The sequence below is a fragment of the Hyla sarda genome, chromosome 2 (genome assembly GCF_029499605.1).
Source record: "Hyla sarda isolate aHylSar1 chromosome 2, aHylSar1.hap1, whole genome shotgun sequence".
Taxonomy (NCBI): Eukaryota; Metazoa; Chordata; class Amphibia; order Anura; family Hylidae; genus Hyla; species Hyla sarda.
Genome location: NC_079190.1, coordinates 170,898,616 through 170,922,711, shown reverse-complemented (window position 1 = coordinate 170,922,711; position 24,096 = coordinate 170,898,616). Strand labels below are relative to the sequence as shown.

The window sequence follows — 24,096 nt, the reverse complement described above, 5'->3', positions numbered from 1 at the left end:
TCGCAGCTCTGACGTCACAGCGTACGCCGCACTCGGTAGCGTAGGTTGGGGCGGCGCTTTTTGATGACGTTAGCAGCTTCCGCTACTGTCACCGTTTACTTGCAGGGGCTTGCTGCTGCTGGACGAGAGCGAGGGGGAGGAGGACAAGAGGGTAGCAGGTGAGAGCTGCTGTGTGCAACTACTGTACTGTACTGTACTGTACTGTACAATAGCTACAGGGGTTATCCCAACATTAAAGTCTATCATCTGTTCATTGTGTTTTATGCAATCCGTGGGAAACGTGACCAGTGTGTGAACGCGGCCTTATCAGTCACAGCTGTACATCTCTCCTATTTAGTGTTTCCCAACCAGTGTGCCTCCAGCTGTTGCAAAACTACAAATCCCAACATGACCTGACAGCCAATGGAGGAGGCGTGGAGTGACGTAACGATCAGAGAAGCCCCAGGCTTCTATGTCTGTAATGCCAGTCGTCCCAGTGGAGTACCCCTTTAAGGACCAAGCTGATTTCATTTTTTTCCTCCTCGTAACTTCTTTGAGTTTTTCATCCTCAGACCCATATGAGGACCAATTGTTCTTTGTCATCACACCTTTTGTTTTACCCTAAAATGTATGGCGCAACCATACGCCAGTGCACTTTACAGTAAAACTCATGTTTTCTTTATTCTGTGGGTCAATGCAATTAAAACGATACCCATGTTACCCAAAAAATGATACCCCAAAAAAACTCAAACTTTTTTAAACAAAATTAGTATATTTAAAATGACTCTATTCTGACCCCTATAACTTGTTTAAATTTTTCTGCATACAGGGCTACATGAGGGCAAATTTTTTGCGCTGTGATCTGTAGTTTTTATTGGGACCACTTTTGCCTATATGTGACTTTTTGATGTTAATGCGGTTCACCGTATGGGATCTTTAACATTATATTTTTATAGTTTGGATATTTACGCACACGGCGATACCACATATGTTTATTTAATTTATTTTTATTTATTTTTACACTTTTTTTTTGTAAAATGGGCATCTTAATTTTATTGGGGGAGGGGCTTATTCATTTTATTAACTTTTTTATTTTTTTTAACATTCTTTTAAAAAAAATTTTATATTCCCATCGTGGATTATACATAGCAATCTTTAATGTGCTATTACTGTTCAGTGCTAGGCATCGCAAACAGCAGATCGCTGGAGCCACCAAAAGGCAGGTAAGGGGACCTCTGGCGGCTATCCTGACAGATCGAAACCCTGTGATTTCACTGATAGTGGTCCGTCTAGTCCCCGCAGCAACGCTAATGCCACAGATGCCGTGATCAGTATTGGTCTTAGCATCCGAGGAGTTAATAGTGGACATCAGCGTGTTTGCTTATGGCAGCCGCAACCTGCTGTGCATGAAGCGAGTGCAGCTTCTGCACTCGCTTCATGTATAGGATGTAAATGTACGTCCTGGTGCATTAAGTACATTACATCAGGATGTGTATTTACATCAATTGTCCTTAAGGGGTTAAAGTGTACCTGTTAATTTTGCATTATTTCAAAAGTTTTGGTCAGCAGGGGTCTGAGTGTTCAGACCTCTGCCAATTAGGAGAACGAGTGGATAGAAGACCATGCGAGCTGTTCTGTGTCACAATTGAGACACGTTCCATAGACTTACATTGAGAGTTTGTCTGTCATGTGACAGTCGGTAGAGAACACGCTAAATGCGGACTTCTCCTGATCCGTGGAGATCTAAACACTCAAAAGTTTTTCTAGATGACCGTTTCCAAATAAAGTGAAACTGGCAGCTGCATCACCAGCACTAGACAAAATACAAAGGGTTATAGTGCGGGTAGATTGGATTAAAATGAAATATCACTTACCTGAGTCCGCAGTCTGGAGAGACACTGGATTCGGGTAAATGATAATTCATTTTAATCTAGTTCACCTGCACTATGGGGGACAATTATCAAAACCTGTGCAAATGAAAAGTGGAGCAGTTGCCCATAACATCCAATGAAATTGCTTCTTTTATTTCTCAGAGGCCTCTTTAAAAATAAAGAAGCAATCCGGTTGCTATGGGCAACAGCTCCACTTTTCCTCTGTACATGTTTTGATAAATCTCCCCCTATAACCCTGTGTATAACCGGTTGTCAGTTTCCCTTTAACCCCTTAAGGACTCAGCCCATTTTGGCCTTAAGGACTCAGACAATTTAATTTTTACGTTTTCATTTTTTCCTCCTCGCCTTCTAAAAATCATAACTCTTTTATATTTTCATCCACAGACTAGTATGAGGGCTTGTTTTTTGCGCGACCAGTTGTCCTTTGTAATGACATCACTCATTATATCATAAAATGTATGGCCCAACCAAAAAACACTATTTTTGTGGGGAAATTAAAACGAAAAACGCAATTTTGCTAATTTTGGAAGGTTTTGTTTTCACTCCGTGCAATTTATGGTAAAAATGACGTGTGTTCTTTATTCTGAGGGTCAATACAATTAAAATGATACCCATTATTATATACTTTTATATTATTGTTGCGCTTAAAAAAAATCACAAACTTTTTAACCAAATTAGTACGTTTATAATCCCTTTATTTTGATGACCTCTAACTTTTTTATTTTTCCGTATAAGTGGCGGTATGGGGGCTCATTTTTTGCGCCATGATCTGTACTTTTTTTCGATACCACATTTGCATATAAAAAACTTTTAATACATTTTTTATAATATTTTTTTTAATAAAATGTATTACAAAAGTAGGAATTTTGGACTTTTTTTTATTTTTTTTCGTTCACGCCGTTCACCGTACGGGATCATTAACATTTTTATTTTAATAGTTCGGACGCGGCGATACCAAATATGTCTATAAAAATGTTTTTTACGCTTTTTGGGGGTAAAATAGGAAAAAACGGACGTTTTACTTTTTTATTGGGGGAGGGGATTTTTCACTTTTTTTTTACTTTAACTTTTACATTTTTTTACATTTTTTTTTACACTTGAATAGTCCCCATAGGGGACTATTCATAGCAATACCATGATTGCTAATACTGATCTGTTCTATGTATAGGACATAAAACAGATCAATATTATCGGTCATCTCCTGCTCTGGTCTGCTCGATCACAGACCAGAGCAGGAGACGCCGGGAGCCGCACGGAGGAAGGTGAGGGGACCTCCGTGCGGCGTTATGAATGATCGGATCCCCGCAGCAGCGCTGCGGGCGATCCGATCGTTCATTTAAATCGCGAACTGCCGCAGATGCCGGGATCTGTATTGATCCCGGCACCTGAGGGGTTAATGGCGGACGCCCGCGAGATCGCGGGCGTCGGCCATTGCCGGCGGGTCCCTGGCTGCGATCAGCAGCCGGGATCAGCCGCGCATGACACGGGCATCGCTCCGATGCCCGCGGTTATGCTTAGGACGTAAATGTACGTCCTGGTGCGTTAAGTACCACCTCACCAGGACGTACATTTACGTCCTGCGTCCTTAAGGGGTTAAAGAGTACCTGTCATCAAACAAAGTTTTGATATATTGTACAGTAATGTATGCATGTTCCTGACATGACCGTCCGCGTCATCAGGCTCCGCCCCTTGAGGAGAGCCGACACTCGCTGGCCAAATCTCAGTGCAGCGCAGCTCTGCAGTAAGAGAAGGATCTGGTCTGCCTTCCCCTAGCCTGATCGAGGTCTTCTATTGCTCTGATCGAGGTCTTCAAGTAAGTAGTGCACAGGGCCATATATATATATATATATATATATATCTCTATCTCTACCCTCTATCTCTACCCTCTATCTCTACCCTCTATCTCTACCCTCTATCTCTACCCTCTATCTCTACCCTCTATCTCTACCCTCTATCTCTACCCTCTATCTCTACCCTCTATCTCTACCCTCTATCTCTACCCTCTATCTCTACCCTCTATCTCTACCCTCTATCTCTACCCTCTATCTCTACCCTCTACCCCATCAATCTCTACCCCATCAATCTCTACCCCAACCTCATCTATCTCTACCCCATCAATCTCTACCCTCTACCCCATCAATCTCTACCCTCTACCTCATCAATCTCTACCCTCTACCTCATCAATCTCTACCCCAACCTCATCAATCTCTACCCCAACCTCATCAATCTCTACCCCAACCTCATCAATCTCTACCCCAACCTCATCAATCTCTACCCCAACCTCATCAATCTCTACCCCAACCTCATCAATCTCTACCCCAACCTCATCAATCTCTACCCCAACCTCATCAATCTCTACCCCAACCTCATCAATCTCTACCCCAACCTCATCAATCTCTACCCCAACCTCATCAATCTCTACCCCAACCTCATCAATCTCATCATCTCTATCCTCCTCTCAGAAATAGGGTGCCTCCAGCTTGTAGTTGTAGTTTGGCACCATGGTTGGGAAACACTAATATATATGGCGGAAGTGAGCCCAGGCATTCTTCAGATGAGGTCGTGCCTGCCGAACCGCGCCCCCTTCCTCCCCCACACACGGCAGGAGCATGAGCTGCAATGTTCAATAGAGAAAAAGGTTTTCTAAGCTGCTTAAAAAAATAAATAAATAAAGCAGGGATAGTGTCAGTGAGAGTCAGGTGGGGGGGGGGAGGATTAGGGACAGTTTAGTTGATGACAGGTACTCTTTAAGGGTGTATTCACATGTACAATAGGTGGCACATATTTGATGTGCAGGATTTAAAGCTGCTGATTATAATGTAAACTAAATGATTGAACACGGCATCAAATCTGCAGCTTCATATCCTGCGTGTCACATTTGCACAGGATACTGTATGTGTGGGTGCACCCTAATGCTTTGTTCACATGGGGCATTTACCACCACTAATTAAGGCCACAGCTTTACACGGTTCCTTACATGACAGTGCGCTCAGCCTATCACTGACTGAGGCGGGACATCACTGTGGCCTGTGATAGGCTGACAGCTCTGTGATGTTCCCATATCCAACGTGAGGCTGTTACCGGACCAACGGGGGAACGTAGGAAGGCAAGTTAAAGCTTATTTTGTTTATTTTTGCAGCCCGGGCACATGAATATGTGGTACAGTACAGATCTCCAGCGCTGGCAGCCTGCAACTCGCAGGAGGATGAGGTGACACATGATTAGTTCCCCTGGGGGGGGGGGGGACAGTGCAGCGCTGGGCTGATAAACCGGGGGAAGAGATTCAAAACAGTGCCCGCGGGTCACATATGATTAGTTCCCCGATGTGGGGACAGCGCGCTGTGGCTGATAATTCATTAATTCAAGGGGGGTGGGGGGGGGGGGCCCAACCTGTATTGCGGTGTGCAAAAAATTCATATCGCGAAGGAAAAAAATGTCAGTATTCGGTATGACCCGGTATACCACCCAGCACTACTTGTGTGAACACAGCCATATACCTTAACAGGGGTTATCCAGGAATTGAAAAACAAAGCAAATTTATTTAAAAAACCACTCCCCCTCTGTCTCCACGTTGTGTGGGGTTCTGCAGCTTAGCCCAATACCACACCCAACCTGGGGACATATGTGGAGCTGTTTTTGAAAGAAGTTAGCTCTGTCTTTCAATTCCTGGATAACCCCTTTAATAGCTATTTACTTCCGGAGTATGGAATCAGTTTCCTTTATTTAAGCATTTCTCTATGCCTTACACTTTAAGGTTACGTAACTTACGTTCCCATGTGCCGTATTTTGCTGCGTATTTTCCTACCCATACAGGTCAATGGGAAGCAAAATCAGCTGCGTATTTTGCTACCCACTGACTTCAATGGGAAAACAAAATACAGCACGTGGGAACGTACCCTAAAGGGGTTATCCTCTTTATAAAAACATATCCCAGGAGGTCTGACTTCTGGGACCCTCTGATCTCCAAAATGATGCCTAGCTTTCACCTCTGCGTAAGTTTTTATAACCCCATGACCTATTACATTTTATTTGACCAAGTCTACCGTAGATTTAGTCGACTAAAATGATGACCGTCACCTAAAACAATGCAGATGGCTAAAACTACATTTAAATTTATTGTCAAAATTAAAACTGGGAAAATGGCCATATAGAGTCCAGAAAGAAGATCTTTCCGGAGTTTTGAATCATGTCCGTGTTGGATCAGGTTTTATGTCTTGTTTAAAGTTCAACATCTTTACAAAGAAAACACTTCTAGATCGTCCTCACGTCTGTGATAGAGATCTACATTACATGGTTTTTACATCTGTGTAGCGGACCAGATTATATGTATATAATAGTCTGCCTATTACCTACCCAAAGTGCGGTGACATCTTCTTCCTTCTCACCATACATGAAGGAGCAGGCCCACAAGTCATTTGGACTCTTCTACAGGAGAAGCCTCAGGGTTATATGACATCCAGCTTGCTCCATAATAGTGTGTCCTACAGACCAGGCTGTCCTCATAAATGTCAGGGACTCCTGCTGTGTATGCAGAACAACTGATAGAGGATCAGTCACTTATCTTGTACTGTGACAGCTTTCTTTTTTCTGCAGCGCTGAAGTTTGTACATTTAGTAGAATGTACACAGTACAGTATGCACTTTGTACCCCTGTATAGCACCATGTAACAGAGATGTCTTCTCTTAAAGTGTACCTGTCATCACAGAAAAAAACGTTGCTTATGTATGTTTCACACTAGGTCATGCAGATGCAATACATGTCTTTTTTTTTTTATGTGTCTAGCTTCTTTATATTTGACTCTTAAATTCCTCTGTTCTGTTGCTCACTCATTCTGACATCTACTGCTCAGAAAGAAAATGTGTCCGAAGCAGAACTGAGCCTGCCCTTATTCACCATGCATTCACTTCCTCCCTGAATCTGCTGTCCTGTGTTGGGTCACTTTATCCAATCACTGCAGGCTGCTCTGTAACCCCTTCCTCTCTGTTTTGAGTGAGTGAGCACAGAGAAGTGCTAGTCCCACTGTCACTTCCTGGACTTAGCTTTAGCCTGTTTAGCTTGGACTAAAATGAAGATGCATCTGGACAGAATTATGTTCTGGATGGTATAAGGACCCTAGTTGTGTTTCTTATAAGCTATGATTTCTATAAAAAAAAAAAAATATATATATATATATATATATATAATTATTATTTTTAATGTAAATTAAGTTGTTTTGCCAAGTGGACAACATATAAAAAGAACCACTTACAAATCTATGGGCAGTGCATTGTGGCTCCATACAATGCACAGGTGTGCATGAGATCTTATGTATGATCCTAGAGAGCTGCTTTGTTTGCCTCTGCATGATGGCGCTGTAGAAATTGCCCTCCTCTCTCCCCCCCCCCCCCTTTCCATCGGGCATTGCAGGCCCCACCAGTACCCATACAAGCTTCAGCAGTGTTCCTAATGGTTAAGATGGCTCATGTAAAATCCACGTGTATGGGAACCATACTGACTCTTTGGTCAGAGCCGCAGCCCTTTGTTACCAGTCGGTTGGTGTCTCACACTCTTTCTCATTGTATTCTACTACTTAGGATGCTAAATAAAGGGCCTAAGACAAGCCACAGCGCTTTTCACTGATATCCATGGTGGTTTTTAAAGGGATACTCCGGCCCTAAGCCATCTTATCCCTATCCAAAGGATAGGGGATAAGATGTCTGATCACGGGGGTCCCGCCGCTGGGGGCCCCCGCAATCTCTCATGCAGACATGCTCCCTCCCATAGACTTCCATTGAGGGGGTGGGGCGGGACATCACAAGGGGGCGGAGTCATTATGTCTCGAAACTCCAGCCCCATAGTCGTGACCCTTCAGACATGGAGCGAACATTGCTCTGTGCAGCTGCCACAGGTGGGTGTCTGCCTGAGAGATTGCAGGGGTCCCCGCGATCAGACATCTTATCCCCCATCCTTTGCAGGGGATAAGATGGTTTATGGCCGGAATACCCCTTTAATCGTTCGGTTATTCTGAGATGCTGTTTGTATGTCACAGCTATTTGTTTTATAAATGTTGTCCTTTTAACAACAAATGTAGTGGATTTTGCATAGAAGATTTGCAGTAAATCTACAGAAAATAATTTGGTTGCCGTAGGGTTTTCTCGTTAAATGTAAAAAAAGAAAATAAAATTCAGTGGAAATAATATTTGCACTTGAGGATTTTGCTGCAGATTTGAAATATTTCCAGTGCAAAATCTGCAACAATGTGGATTTAAACTTCCGTATTGATGCCAGTGTGGTAATTTCACAATAAATAAGCAATGTATCTGAAACTTAAATTGTCATGCTCTGGACCTAAAATCTGCACGAAGGGTGCGTTCACACGCTAGTAACTAGCAACGGGTTTCTCGCTGCGAGTTACGCTACCATTCACTTGAATGGGTCCGCGGACACTATTGCGGACTGTCTGTGGACCCATTTAAATCAATGGTAGCTTAACTCGCAGTGGGATTTCCAGAGCGGGCAACCCGCTGCTAGTAATAGCGTGTGAACGCACCCTTAAGGTGAGTTCTGGAGCAGATCATGTGCAAACCACAGCATGTCAATGAGAGTTCTTAAATTATCATCTAGAATGCTTCTACTTTATTACACTGTAGATCGTCCCGCAGAAAATTCACAACACATCCCGCCATTGTGAAAGTACTCTTAATATTTAACATGATTTTCTGTTTGCAGGATTTAACTCCTGAGTTCCCGGTGTTATCCTCTACATGTTGTTGTACCATCTAGAGATGCTCAGCTAGAAGACTGTGAACTTTACTTGATATCTTAAGGTTTGTATTATCTTGACTCTCTTGTTTGGTAAAGTACTGCTAAACCTGAAATACAAATTCTAATATATAGATAAAAAGAAGCCTTTCCCCTATCCATTTGAGGACAAGAGCTAACCTTATCCTGATGTAATTTCATAGTTTTACTTTTCATTCAACCTTCAGTAATTTGTCACCTGCACTACCAGGTAAACAGCTCAGTGTCCAAACACTACAAATTTATCTGCCTCTGAACAGGCAAACCCCTGTACAGTCAGAAGTACCAGTTATCATATGAATTAAACTCTGTTCACATCTGCTAAAGGCTGCATTCACATAACGTTTTGTAGTTAAAGGGGTTATCCAGCATAAGGTGATATTAGTACGTACCTGCCAGACAGTAATGGACATGCTTAGGAAGGATCTGCGCTTGTCTTAGGGCTAAATGGCAATGTTGTGAGATTACCATAACACTGTGGCTAGCTTTTTGTGAACTGGTATTTCCTGTTTGACTTTTTTTGCCCACAAATCCCACAATTCCATTTTTCTCCCTCCCACACATCAGCCACCCCACCCATTTAAACATAAATGAGCTGCATCCATTTAAAAGCCCTGTGGCTGTTGCATTAGTTGCAGATTGATCTCTCTCCCACCAAGCGATCGCTCCACCCATTGAAGCAGACAGGCTCCCTGTCATCAGCTTACTAGTGAGTCAGGTCTCGGCTACATTGCACCCTGGGAAAAATCTGAGACAACAGTAATTTTTTATGCTGATAAAAATACATATTGGGGTGAAAATCACAGAAGAATTGTTAGAAAACAGTCACACACAAGTACAGACACTGTAATTTAGAACTACATTAACTTTACAGCCCCTGTAGCAGAGTCAAATAAAAAAAATCCTGGAATAACCCTTTAAGGTGACTGGATCTAGTTGGGAAATGTGACAACTGTGTGCTCCTTTATGCCAGCTGGACCCGGCCCGCTTCTCATTTATTTAAATGAGCCGACCGGTTTTCTGGCCGGACTGAAAACCGTGGTATTCTGCAGTTTTCAGTAGGTCAGAAAACCGTATACGGGGCAAAAATTGGATGACCGGAGTCCCGATCTGACTCTGGTCGATTCACTTAAATGACTGATATGCGGACCGATACCGGAGACCATAACTACAATTTTATTTGTACTCTACTTATTTTCTAAATTCAGTCACATTTGCTAAATATGGCTGTATTTTGGCTGAATACCTCTGAGGGGTGCCAATCAGCCGCCATAAAGAACCCACAACTGGATTTAGGTTGTGGGGTCTAAACGCTTGATAGTCTTGCAGCAGCGATCGCCACTGCAGGCTATTAACTGCTGCCCCTACCCCTGGCTATTGATATCAGCTGGGGGACACCTGGTATGGAGCAGAATCACTGTAGAATCCTGCTCCCAAGCCGGCCCCCCCATACATGGACAGTGGCACCAGGGGTAGAATGGGCAGTCTTTTAGACACATTTAAGTATCTTTGATAAGGTAATATATGTATCATGAGTTAAAAGCTGCAGGCATAAAAATAAGTTAAGCAAAGAGATGGTTAAAGGGAGCAATCATCACATTTTACCCTATATAATGCTTGGCAAAGCATTATATAGGGTAAAATAGTTATCCTCACCATCTCCGGGCCTGCCTAAGGGAATGATGAGGATATGAACTTATAAACTAGTCCCTGACACACCCATAAGTAGTCCCCTGGGCGGGGAACTCCTCTCGCCTAGTCCCGTTCTTCGTCCGGCAGTGACACCCCTTCATTGACGAGCCGCATCATCACTCTGCTCCGTCTGGTCAGTGAGCAGAGCGATGACACAGCCCGTCAATCAAGCAGAGGGGGCGTCGCTGTGGCCGAAGACACAGGACTAGGTGAGAGGAGCTCCCCGCCCAGGGGACTACTTACGGAAGCGGCGGGGACTAGTTTATAAGTTCATATTCTCACCATCCCTGGGGGCAGGAGCGTTCCCTAGGGGAAGGTGAGGATAAAGATTTTACCCTATATAATGCTTTGCCAAGCGTTATATAGGGTAAAATCTGATGACTGGTTCCCTTTCAACAGAAGTGCATTTATTCTATATCATGTATATATGCGGTTCCATTCAGCCAGAAGAGTGTCATTTTGGTTTCCATTGTTCTTTGGTATACCGAATTCTGTATACAATAGTATAGTAGACTAAGCTATTATAAGCAGATGCATCTGCAATATATATGGTAGAATTTACAGTTTACTTATCCTACATGATGTAAATAGAGCCTCAGTGTAGTCGGAAGCATTACATGATGGTTTGAAGGGCAACGGTCATCTAAAAGAGCCTTGTGAAGCAGTGCTGCTGGCAGGGTTTCACAAGCATATTCTAGCCGTACCTGTGCTAATAATTTAGGCTTTTTTATGTCTGTAAACGATTTTGTAACCTGTCGGAGAAGTGTGGCCTAGAGGGTGCTCCCGTTTGAGCCTGTAACGCCTCTTTTCAGCAAAGTCAAGCCCGTTTCTTCTCTCGATTGACACAACGCATGCGCCATCAAAGAGCAAGCATTATGTAGCTGAATAAAGGCATTTCAAGCCCAAAGGATAGTGACCCTGTTCTCCACCTTTCTGACTGTTTGGCTGACTCCTGGACATGTTACAAAATAGTTTTTTATGGATATAAAGGAACCTGAATTATCAGCGCCAATATGGCTAGAGTAGGCGTATGGTTAGTAATGCCAGTCTGCTCTATTGCCAAATTACAGATGATGAGTCTAAAATAATGTGTTCTTGTTTACAGCTCTCTGGCACAATGTCCTCAAATCATCTGTCCTTAAAAACAGTGGCTTCTCAAGTGCCTTTTGCAGATCTCTGTAGTACTTTAGAAAGAATTCAAAAATGCAAGAACAGAACGGAGAAAACAAAAATTTTAAAACAATTTATTGACTCTTGGAGAAAATTCCATTCTGCCCTTCACAAGAATGACCCTACAACTACAGATTCTTTTTATCCAGCTATGCGACTTATTTTACCACAGTTAGAAAGAGAGCGGATGGCTTATGGTATAAAAGAAACTTTACTTGCCAAACTATATATAAAAGTTCTTGGTTTACCCAAAGATGGCAAAGATGCTCTTAAACTTTTAAATTATAGGACTCCTACTGGCTCCAATTCAGATGCAGGAGACTTTGCCTCGATTGCATACTTTGTTCTTAAATCACGTTGCCGAAAAGACGGAACTTTGTTCATAAAGGATGTGAATGACCAATTAGATTCAATCGCAAGCAACAATGCAGGCAGGAAAAAGGAACTTATAGAGAAAAGTCTGCTGCATTTGATTGCAAACACCACCGCTCTGGAACAGAAGTGGCTTATAAGAATGATTATAAAGGACATGAAACTTGGGTTCAGCCAGCAAACTGTCTTCTCTATCTTTCACTCAGATGCTGCAGAACTACATAATGTCACTACAGATTTAGAAAAAGTATGTTTACAGCTACATGACCCCAGCGTGTGCCTTAGCGATGTCTCTATCTCACTATTTTCTGCTTTCAAACCAATGCTTGCTGCAATCGCTAACCTTCAGCACATAGAAAAACAGATGAACCACCAGAGTTTTTTTATTGAGACAAAGCTTGATGGTGAGAGGATGCAGATGCACAAGGATGGTGATGTTTATAAATACTTTTCACGGAATGGGTATGATTACACACAGCAGTTTGGTGGTTCCCCCCTTGACGGTACCTTAACGCCATTTATTCATAATGTCTTTCGTATAGATGTGCAAAACTGCATACTTGACGGTGAGATGATGGCCTACAATCCCAATACTCAGACTTTTATGCAAAAAGGTAACAAGTTTGACATCAAAAGGATGGTTGATGATTCAGAACTTCAGACTTGTTTCTGCATCTTTGACATTTTGTTGTTTAATGACCAGAAGTTAGCCCATGAAACACTTAGAAAAAGATATGATATCCTTTGTGATATATTTACACCAATTCCTGGAAGGATTCATGTAGTTCATAAAGCCGAAGCCAGTACCAGAAAGAATGTTGTTGATGCTCTAAATGAAGCAATTGATAATCGTGAGGAAGGAATTATGGTTAAAGACCCCATGTCCATTTATAAGCCAGATAAACGTGGAGAAGGCTGGTTAAAGATTAAACCTGAATATGTTAATGGCCTTATGGATGAATTAGATCTTTTAATCATTGGGGGGTACTGGGGCAAGGGTCTCCGTGGTGGTATGATGTCACATTTTTTGTGTGCAGTGGCAGAGAAACCACCTCCGGGGGAGAAGCCAACTGTGTTTCATTCGGTTTGTCGCATTGGCTCTGGGTACACCATGAAAGAATTATATGACTTAGGTTTAAAACTGGCTCCCCACTGGAAGCGCTATCGAAAGAAGGATCCACCCTCAAATCTTTTGTGTGGGACTGAAAAACCAGAAGTGTTTATTGAGCCTTGTAATTCTGTTATTGTCCAAGTAAAGGCAGCCGAGATTGTTTCCAGTGATATGTACAAAGCTAATTGTACTCTTCGGTTTCCTCGCATTGAAAAGATTAGAGACGACAAGGAATGGTATGATTGCATGACACTCGATGACTTAGAAGCGTTTAGAGAAAAAGCTTCTGGGAAATTAGCTTCAAAACACTTGGATGTCAGTGATGAGCCACCAGAAAAGAAACGAAAAACTATCCCAAAGATGCGGAAAGTAATTGGTGTGGTTTCTCATTTAAAAGCACCCGATCTTTCCAACATCTCAAAGCAGTCAAATATGTTTGAAGATGTTGAGTTCTGTGTGATGAGCGGAACAGATAAACACGCGAAAGCAGATTTAGAGAGCATGATAGCTGCTTGTGGTGGCATAGTAGTGCAAAATCCCGGAGAAGACACTTATTGCGTTATTGTAGGAACTACAAATGTCAGAGTGAAAAATATTATCTCATCGAATAAGCATGATGTTGTTAGAGCAGCTTGGCTTCTTGAGTGCTTTGAAAATAAAACCTTTGTACCTTGGCAACCTATCCATATGATTCATATGTGTCAATCCACCAAGGAACATTTTGCTTGTGAATATGACTGCTATGGTGACAGTCATGTCACAGATACTAATGAAGCTGAGCTTAAGGACCTGTTTACCAGAATGCCTGACACAAAGGAAAAAATCCCACTGGACATGATTGCTGACCTGGAGCAACGCTATTCATGGGAAAGCTCAAATAGTCTCTTCCGTCAGTGTGTTGTATATATAGATATGTTTACAGTCCTTAATGACCCAAACACCAAAATTGAAAATTCTGCTTTGAGGATAAGAGCATTGGAGTTACGTTTTTATGGAGCAAAAGTAGTAAGCCTTCTTAAAGAAGGAGTTTCACATGTTCTTGTAGGTGATGACTTGTCTCGTTTAGCAGAAATTAAGAGTCTGAGAAGGACATTTAGCAGAAAATTTAAGATTGTTCCAGTTTTGTGGGTTGTTAATTCACTTAAAATGGAAACCCTCCAAATGGAACAAGATTATTTATTGTAAATCAAATTTTAAGTGTGTGTGTGTGTGTGTGTGTGTGTGTTTTTTTTTAAATGTGTGTTAAAGAAATTGTTCCACAATGGACATTATAACCTATCCACATGATGGATGGTAAATGGTTGAAGGGGTACTCTGGTGAAAAACCTTTTTTTTTTAATTTTTTTTATTTTTTTTTATATCAACTGGTACCAGAACGTTAAACAGATTTTTAAATTCTATTAAAAATCTGACCCCTTTCAGTACTCATCAGCCGCTGTATGCAACACAGGAAGTTTTTTCTTTTTTAATTTATTTTCTGTCAGGCCACAGTGCTCTCTGCTGACACCTCTGTCCGTCTCAGGAACTTCCAAGAGCAGGAGAAAATCCCCATAGCAAGCCTATCCAGCTCTGGACAGTTCCTGAGACAGGTGTCAGCAGAGAGCACTGTGGTCAGACAACAAAGAAATTTAGAAAGAAAAGCACTTCCTGTGGGGCATACAGCAGCTAAGTACTGGAAGGGTTAAGATTTTTAAATAGAAATAACTTGACAAATCTGTTTAACTTTCTGGCAAAAATTGATAAAAAAAAATACTTTTTTTTTCATTGGAGTACCCCTTTTAATCCTTGAGCAACTTCTACTGAAACCTTGAAATGGAGCTCCTAAGTCCCTTGTTCCTCATTGCAGCATGACTGCAGTGAAGATTAGTTTCAGCGGAGCTCCATTCACTGTTTATGAGGTTGATGAGAACCGCTAAGCACTTTAGTGCTTCATTGGGGGGTGGGGGTCTCACCAATGGGGCCCACAGCAATCTGACATTTATCACCTATCTCCTGGAAAGGTTATAAATGTCCAGTGTGGGACAATGCCTGAACCAAATTATTTTTGTCTAGGTTTTATTTATACATTGATTACATATTTAAATATATTCTTAATGTTTAGATTTTATTGTCTATATTTTTATATTTTTGAAGTTCTATCAGTTTTAAAGGTTCTTTAAAGGGTACCTTCGTTTACAAATAAATCCTAATATGTAAATCCACTTTGTAATATAAATTTGAGGGCTCTATCTCTTCCTTTAATGATATTCTATATAAGGATAGCGTAGTTATTATATAGTTGTGTAGTGGGGGAGGTTTTTTAATTTTATTAATGGAAACCCTTTTAAGGCTGTGTTCACACGCTTTATTACTGTGTACCAAAATTGCAGTAAGAAAGGAGATGTTTTAACTGAGATTTCACAATCTCTTTAAAAGCTTGACATTTGTACTGTGATTTTGTTTTTGTTCGTCTTTTTTTTTTTTTATGCAAAACTGCAACACAGCCAAATAGTTTTATGTGAAGGAACAACCTAATGTTTAATATGTTTTACTCTTTATTGTACTTTTTTTTTTTAAACTTTCAATCATTAAAAAAAAATTAACATCTGTTCTTGTTTTCTGATATTTTTTTTCACCACAGATGGGTTCTTTGCCAGCAGAACATACATCTGTACTGGCCAATCACAGCACCTACTTCACTCTGCTATGCCATGGCATAGTGTTGCTGAAAGTGCTCTGGACTGAACAAGCTGGCACTTAGCTGAGGGATTATTTACAGTACATTACAATAGATAACTTTTGGAAGGAGAAACAATCACTGATACAGTGACTTTGTAAGGTGCTATGAGTGCAAAAAGGGAAGAAACTATTATAGGGAGATTTCAGGGGATTCTTTCTTTCTCTCCTGTTCCAAGCACTAGCTAAGCCCTGCCCAACTTGTGTATCCACTTGGTTACTATGGAAGAATTGTGATTTTCAGCACTCTGCTTACTCTGTGGTGCATGTGCTAGATAAGTAGGCAGTCTATTGGTGTTTATTCACACACCCAATGTTATGCTGAATGCGTTCTTGCCCTCCAGAAGTCATTCTCAACTGCTCTGGCTACTAGAGAAGGTCTCATCCCAAGAACAGGCAGTGTACAGCAGTTTGTAGGGAAGTCATACCTGGTGGCCAAGACTTTCGAGTCTTTTTTTTTTTAGGTAAGGAGTCATTTTGGTAAAAGTGATTTTACAAATATCTTAGAAGTTTATGGAAAGCACCCAACGTTGCACTACTCAAATGTTGATATGTTGACAGCACACAGGCTCAGCTAGAAATGCACATTGTACATTTATTCCAATGGTTGATGTTCTGGCTTTTGGTGGAAACATTGCACATTTAGAGTCTGTGTTGTCAACTTATCAATTTTACAAATATGTTAGGAGTCACATTGGAATCGCATATAAGTTTGAGTGAAGCCGCACTTTCATGCCTTGGGGGAGCAACTATCCCTGAATTTTTTTTGTCTGAGGCCCAAAATATGCGTGAATCCAGCCTGCAAGATTTATCCAACTTATCAAAATTGATGAGCTTTCCCCAGGTAGGTCATCAATATTAGCAGAGGACAAACTCCTAGCATCCCTGCTGTTTGAAGGGAATGAACAACTGCAGTGTTGCCCCATTCAAGTGATGCTGCAGTTCCTTGCACTGCAAGGTGAGTGCAGGAAAAAAAAAGCACATGTAAACATTGAACAGGCTTTGGTGCTTGCCTGAGCACAGCACCCCCTTTGAACAAAAGTTTGGGAATAGGTCATCTGTTTTGAAATGCTGGATATCTCTTTTATTACTTTTCCAACATCTTAAATATATAATAAAATACAATATAACATCTCCAATCCTCTCTTCCCTTCCCTATATACCACCGAGCAGGGAAAAAAAGGGGAAATAGAAATAAGACCAAATAAATATTTTTACTAAATAATTCTCAGAAGACCTAAGCATTCTTTATACCCTTTGAGACAACTGACCCAAAATCACTCGTATCCCTCCCCGCCCAAGTTTTCACGAAACAATGTCTGTTTTTTTCAGGTTATTCTGGGCAGAAAGTTTTGTTGAATTGAAATTATGTTAACATTCTTAAAGGGGTAATCCGCTGCTCAGCATTTAGAACAAACTGTTCCGAACACTGGAGCCGGCAACTTGTGACTTCATAGCCCCACCCCCTCAATTCAAGTCTATGGGAGGGCCGTGGCAGTTTTTTCTTAGTCAAATACCACCCGTTAGTGATCATTTTGGCATATGTGAAACCCTGATCTAGTAGCCTAGCTTCTAATAGCTCAGCCAAGTTCAAATTCTTAACCCCAGTGCTCATAATTAAGTAATTTCCTTTAAAAGTCTCCCATTTTAATCAGATTAAGAATCCTAGACAGGTAATAATGTTGAAAGCTAGGTAGTGCCTTTCCCCCCTCTCCTACAGGTGCTCCTGTACCCCAATCTTTTGCATAGACTCTGGACTCCTGCTGGCCTGGCAGAAGTCCAAACACAGGAAATGCAGTCTGGAGTGCTGAGAGGGGTGTGTCCAGCCTTATCCAATCCGAGCTCCTCTCACACTTAACTGCCATTTGCTGTTGGTTGCAGAGTAAGGGAGGAAGTTCTCCACTGTATGGCTTCAGATGATGTCACACCTCTTGGGTAATGCCCCTTTCCAGTCTGTGAACCTGAGGCTGAGCAGACAATGCACAGCAATATCAAGGTAGAAAACTAAAAAATAATAAAAATAAAGGCAGGGTGTGGCTTAGCATGATGGGGCAGTGAACTGGGAGGAAGATGCTTGGATGTATCAGAATGCTTGTCTGTATAGGGAGAGGTATAAGCAGTAGAAAGAGAGAAGTGCTCATGCCGCTGCACAGAACACTGGTGAGACCTCACTTGGAGTATTGTGTGCAGTACTGGAGGCCGTATCTCCAGAAGGATATAGATACTCTAGAGAGAGTTCAGAGAAGAGCTACTAAACTAGTATATGGATTGCAGGATAAAACTTACCAGGAAAGGTTAAAGGACCTTAACATGTATAGCTTGGAAGAAAGACGAGACAGAGGGGATATGATAGAGACTTAAATACATAAAGGGAATCAACACGGTAAAGGAGGAGAGCATATTTAAAAGAAGAAAAACTACCACAAGAGGACATCATTTTAAATTAGAGGGGCAAAGGTTTAAAAGTAATATCAGGAAGTATTATTTTACTGAGAATAGTGGATGCATGGAATAGCCTTCCTGCAGAAGTGGTAGCTGCAAATACAGTGAAGGAGTTTAAACATGCATGAGATAAGCATAAGGCTATCCTTCATATAAAATAGGGCCAGGGACTATTGATAGGATTCACATTATTGGGCAGACTAGATGGGCCAAATAGTTCTTATCTGAAGACACATTCTATGTTTCTATAATATAAGATTTATCAAGTTAATGAGAGGAACTCTTTAAGTATTATTTCAACCCTATCAAACCAAGATTGAGGGATCCATAATGGAGATGCATTTAGTATATTAAATACCTGGGGCAACAAAACATTCTTAATCAGTGCTGCCCTATCCACCATAGATAACAGAAGCCTCCCCCATAAATCCACCTTCTTCTCCAGCCTAACCATCAGAGGGTTTAAGTTAAGTTTTTTTTATAGTCTGCAGGGTCTGCTGAGATATTAATACCTAAAAACACTATAGCCTCGTCCTTCTGTATAGTCTGTATAGGAATTTCATCTGAGTTAGTCATTGGGCAAAATAGATTTCCCCTAATTAATATCCAAACCTGAGAGCCCTCCAAACTCCTGGAAAGTTCCCAGGAGAATTGGAAAGGCCCCAGGAGTGTTTTTAAGTTTTATATGAGGTGATCATCCGCATATAGACTGACGCAGGAGTCCTGTCCTTCTATACCAAAACCCAAAATATCGGAGTTAGGGTGCATGCACACCACATTTTTACTATACAGTTCCCATACCAGTTTAAAAAAAAAAAAAAGACTAAACCATATAGAAACTTGTGCACCAAAATCAACCCATATACGGTTAGAAAAATGAAGTGCGGTTTAAGCAGGTTGCATCCGTTTTTTAAAGAAAAAAAACGTATACGGTTGAAAATGGTCTCTCTGTTTTTCAATAAAGTTTGCCTTGTTTCCTAGAAATCCCTAGGAAAGGGGTGTGGCTAGCCATGTGGTTTGCCTTTCTAGGTTGGAGTGAGAGAAGAGAGCAGTGTGTTTTTGTGACTCATGCTTTTTCTTTGATTATCTCTCTTTCTACGATTGATTATTACACACAATTTTACGTATGCAGCTGTTGAGGGAGCATAAAATACGGCGTTTGGCACATCGTTACTGGGTTTACCCAGTTAATGACCTTAGGCCATGGCATGGAGCATTTCACATTTTGTATGCTCAGATACGTGGGTATCCAGATAAATTCCAGGACTACCTACGGATGTCTCCTTGGACCTTTGATCTGCTCCTGGACCTAGTTCGTACGGTGTTAATTTTAGGACATCGTCAAACTTAATGTCAAGGATGCCATAAAGTGAGGCCTTAAACTGAGTGACTACCGCTGTGCATTTGACAAAGAGGAGGTTTAGTTATTATGTTAAAATCATCGTGTTACATTTTGATTGTTTGTTTGAGTATTGCATCTGTATATATTGGCATATCTAGCATCCGTTTCTTTCTTGGCAGAAGTTCTTCTACAGGGAAATTCTAGAGTTCTCTGTCCTTCAGATATTTTGTCTTTTGACTTCTTATCTTGGTCCTCCTGATGGCATCTCAAGGTCTCCATCTTAGTCATGAGCAAATTGCAAGCTGATTTGTGGGTTAAGGGTAGTTAACAAATATCTTTCTCCAACATCAGCAATGGCACATCCATAGTAATATATTAATCAGTCATCAGAAACATAAGGGCCATGCTTATCAGTAACTCTGTCCTCCATCAGATGAAACGGCGTCCCACCTCCTCCCTTGGGCCAATCTCCATCAGACGCAACTCCCTCCTGTCATCCTAAAGTCTGTCATCCGAAACTCCGTCATCCCTAAGACAAAAAATGACCCTGCCGTGTAGCAGGGCCTAGTCATTGTCGGCTCTCTGCTATACAGGTTCTGCTGTATTCTCTATTCAATGTCTGCTTTGCTATACAGACTCTCTAGCACATGTAGTGTCTGTAGTAGACACGTGCAAGTTTCACTGTTTCGACTCTGCTATACAATGCTGGGCAGCGTCTGCTCTACTATGCGGCAGGAAGTTGCATCTGAGGGAGAATCATCTGAGGCATGTCGGCGTATTGGATGAGGGAGGATGGAGTTGTGGCTGAAGGAGGGCGGCGATTGGTGTGAGGGAGGAGACGGGACGCCGTTTCACCTGATGGAGGACTGCGTTGCGACTGACGGCGATTGGTCTGAGGGAGGAGGCGGGACGCCATTTCACCTGATGGAGGACGGAGTTACGTCTGACAATGTCCTAAAATGGACACCGTAAGTTCGGGAACATATCACATTTCAGGATACAAGGTTTCGACTAGCAATGTCTCCGGAATAAGGCCTGGTTGTTACCCTCAGGTAATTTTTTTTATTTGTTTTAAAGCAAATGCTGTAATTCAAATCTATCAATTTAGATTCTGTGTTGATACTATTCCTCCAGCTGTTTGTTAAAAGCATTAAATGTATGGGCATGCAGGTTATGAAAATTAATTCCTAAAAGCATGCTTTTGAGCAATATAAACCCAAGTAGTATTGTTGTATCCAATCTAGCAGATGTGCATATATATTCACCCTTAAAGGGGTACTCCGCTGCACAGCATTTGGAACAAACTTCCGAATGCTGGAGCCGACGCCGGGAGCTCGTGACATAGCCCAGCCCCCTCATGATGTCATGTCCCACCCCCTCAATGCAAGTCTATGGGAGGGGGCGTGATGGCTCCCATAGACTTGCATTGAGGGGGTGGGGCTATAACATCACAAGCTCCCGACTCCAGCGTTCAGAACAATTTGTTCCAAGCGCTGAGCAGCGGAGTAACCCTTTTGATGTAGGCATTAAATCTCCTTTTATGTGTATTCTGAAAAATTTCTACCTGCATGCAATCCTTACATTTCAACAGGACCCCTGTTTGTCTCCATTTCATTACTGTTCCCCCTCATGTTATTTGACTGTATCTATTTTTCTCTGATAGTTCAAGTCTCTATGGTGCAATTGGTTAGCACATTCAGTTAAAAAAACCTGAAAGGTTGGTGGTTCAAATCCACCCAGAGACAATACTACCAGCCTAAATTTATATATAATTGAATTAAGCATATGCACATGTATGGTGGTTGTATTGCTTCAAAATTTTTGATATATCTGTCATAATATTAACTCCTTCAAGACGAAGGGTGTACCAGTACACCCCACGCCCGGTCCCGGTGTTAAAAAAAAATCACACCGAGTCGGTCGCAGCTGCTAACGATAGCCGGGACCCTGGGCTAATAGCGTGCGGCACCGATCGTTGTGCCACGCACTATTAACCCTTTTAGACGCGTCAAAGTTGATCGCCACGTCTAAAAATGAAAGTAAACGCTTCCCAGCAGCTCAGTGGGGCTGATCGGGACATCGCGAGCGGAGCGGAGCCCCCTTTACCTTGCTCCGACACGTCCGATCGTCGTTTGATTGCTCCAATCCTGACCTACAGGCTTGAGCAATCAAGCTCCTATCTCGCTGATCCATGCAAAGCTATGGCTTTGCAGGGATCAGGGTAAAAGATCAGTGTGTGCAGTGTTATAGCCCCCTATGGGAGCTTTAACACTGCAAAAAAAAAAAGTGGTGGGGGAAATTGTTAACAAAGGTCATTTAACCCCCTCCCTAATAAAAGTTTGAATCACCCCCCCTTTTCCCAATAAAAAAAAAACCAAAAAACTGTGTAAATAAAAATAAAAATATGTGGTATCGCCGCGTGCGGAAATGTCCAAACTATAATATATTGTTAATTAAACTGCACGGACAAAAAAATTCTGTCCAAAATAGCGTATTTTTGGTCACTTCTTATATCATGAAAAAATGAATAAAAATCAATCAGAACACGGCACAAAAAATGAGTCCTCATACCGGCCCGTATGGGGAAAAATAAAAAAGTTATAGGGGTTAGAAGATGAAAATTTTAAAGTATAAATTTTCCTGCATGTAGTTATGATTTTTTTCCGAAGTACCACAATATCCAACCTATATAAGTAGGGTATCATTTTAACCATATGGACCTACAGAATAAAGAAAAGGTGTTATTTTTACCGAAAAATGCACCGCGTAGAAACGGAATCCCCCAAAAGTTACAAAATGAATTTTTTTCTTACATTTTGTCGCACAATTAATTTTTTATTTTTTTTGTTTCACCGTGAATTTTTGGGTAAAATGACTGTCACTGCAAAATAGAATTGGTGGCGCAAAAAATAAGCCATCATATGGAATTTTATGTGCAAAATTGAAAGTGCTATGATTTTTAGAAGGTGATGAGGAAAAAATGAAAATGCAAAAACGGAAAAACCCTGCATCCTTTAAGGGGTTAAGACATTTAATGTTCCATTGTTCATACATAGGTGCAAATAGTTTTCAAGAACAGAGCATACTTCTATTTTGTGATTTCACCATAGCAACCAATTAGATGGGGGTTATCCCTCCATTTTTTTTTTTTTTTTACAAAATGTGATCTGAAAATAAGTAGATGAGTTACCCATAGCAACTGATGATCTTCCTTATAGGCAGAATGTGTTAAATCCCTACCCAAATAACATTTATAATGTTTAAAAATGCTAAACTTTGTTTGGCATGTATGTTAATATAGCACAGAATAATATATATATATATATATATATATATATATATATATATAATATGTAATTTTTATTTTTATTTTTTTTATTTATTTTTTAAATGTATATGTTAAAATTACATTTTCTGCCACAAAAATTTTTTTTTTCTTTTTAGATTTTTCTTCCATAGATTCCTCGCAAGTGGAGAGTCATATGCCTCCTTGCATTTTCAGTTTCCCATGGGCATATCCACCATCGCAAAAATTGTGCATGAAACAGATGAGACTATGGAATGTTTTGCAGCCATTGTATATGTCCCAGCCAATGCAAGATTTCTGGCTCCAGTCTGCAGAATGTTTCATGTGCAATGCAAACTTTCCAAATTGTATAGGAGCCCTGGATGGTAAACACATGCGTATCCACAAACCTGCACACAGTGGGTCCTTGTTTTATATTTCTAAACTTTTTTTTTTTTTTTTATTCTCATGGCAATATCCGATGCCACTTATAAATTTCTGCCCATGGATATAGGGGCATATGGCCAGAATAATGACTTCTAGGGTCTTTAAAGAGTCAAATATGGGGAAAGCGTTATATACCAACCGCCTGAACATCCCTGGGCCAAAAACCCTACCTGGATCAGAAGGACCTCCACTGCCTCATGTGTTGGTAGCTGATGAAGCATTCCAAATGCATCTGAATTTATTAAAGCCCTTTGCAAGGAGAAATTTGAATAATGAACGTTGTGTCTTTAATTTCCGGCTGACAAGGGCAAGGAGATATGTGGAATGCTCCTTTCGACTTTTCGCAACCAACCTAACCACAACCATTAATTTAAAGCCAGAAAATGTGGACAAAGTTATCAAGGAATGTGTTGTACTGCACAACTATGTTCTCAGTAAGGACCCCCTCGTACACCGCTGTTTTGTGAAGCAATGGAACCATGTGAGTTGATGGACATGGAACCTGTCAGTGTCAGGGCACCAGGTTCTGCTATGGACGTGCAAAATAAGTTCGTAGTGTGCTTTAATTCCTCCCAAGGAGCTTTGCAATGGCAAGACAACCTTTCTTGGTATGTATATGAAAAGCTACAAATTGCATTTTATAGATAATGTCAGAGGACGATCTTTTTAATTTTTTTTATTTAAAATTTTTGCCTTTGTGTAAAGGAAGACTTGCCAATGGCAACCATTCATCCTGTTAATTTAGTCATATAAATTTTACTAATGAAATAAACCAATCTTTTATGGCCCAAAATGTGCGTTCATTTTCCAATTATTTATAAAATTGATGTAATAATAACTATACCATTTTAGTTTTATCAATACCTTA

At 41.0% G+C, this 24,096-nt stretch overlaps 1 protein-coding gene and 1 non-coding gene across 2 annotated transcripts; both read left to right on the top strand.

Moving 5' to 3' along the window:
• Positions 1-54: 54 nt before the first annotated feature.
• LIG4 (DNA ligase 4) lies at positions 55-15,451 on the top strand. Its single transcript, XM_056555729.1, has 3 exons — positions 55-158; positions 8,580-8,677; positions 11,449-15,451. The coding sequence occupies exon 3, from the start codon at positions 11,461-11,463 to the stop codon at positions 14,179-14,181; it is 2,721 nt and encodes a 906-aa protein (XP_056411704.1). The 5' UTR covers positions 55-158; positions 8,580-8,677; positions 11,449-11,460; the 3' UTR covers positions 14,182-15,451.
• Positions 15,452-21,163: 5,712 nt separating this feature from the next.
• On the top strand, positions 21,164-21,240 carry TRNAF-AAA (transfer RNA phenylalanine (anticodon AAA)). Its single transcript is given in 2 exon segments — positions 21,164-21,201; positions 21,205-21,240. It is a non-coding gene; the product is annotated as a tRNA-Phe (tRNA).
• Positions 21,241-24,096: the final 2,856 nt, after the last annotated feature.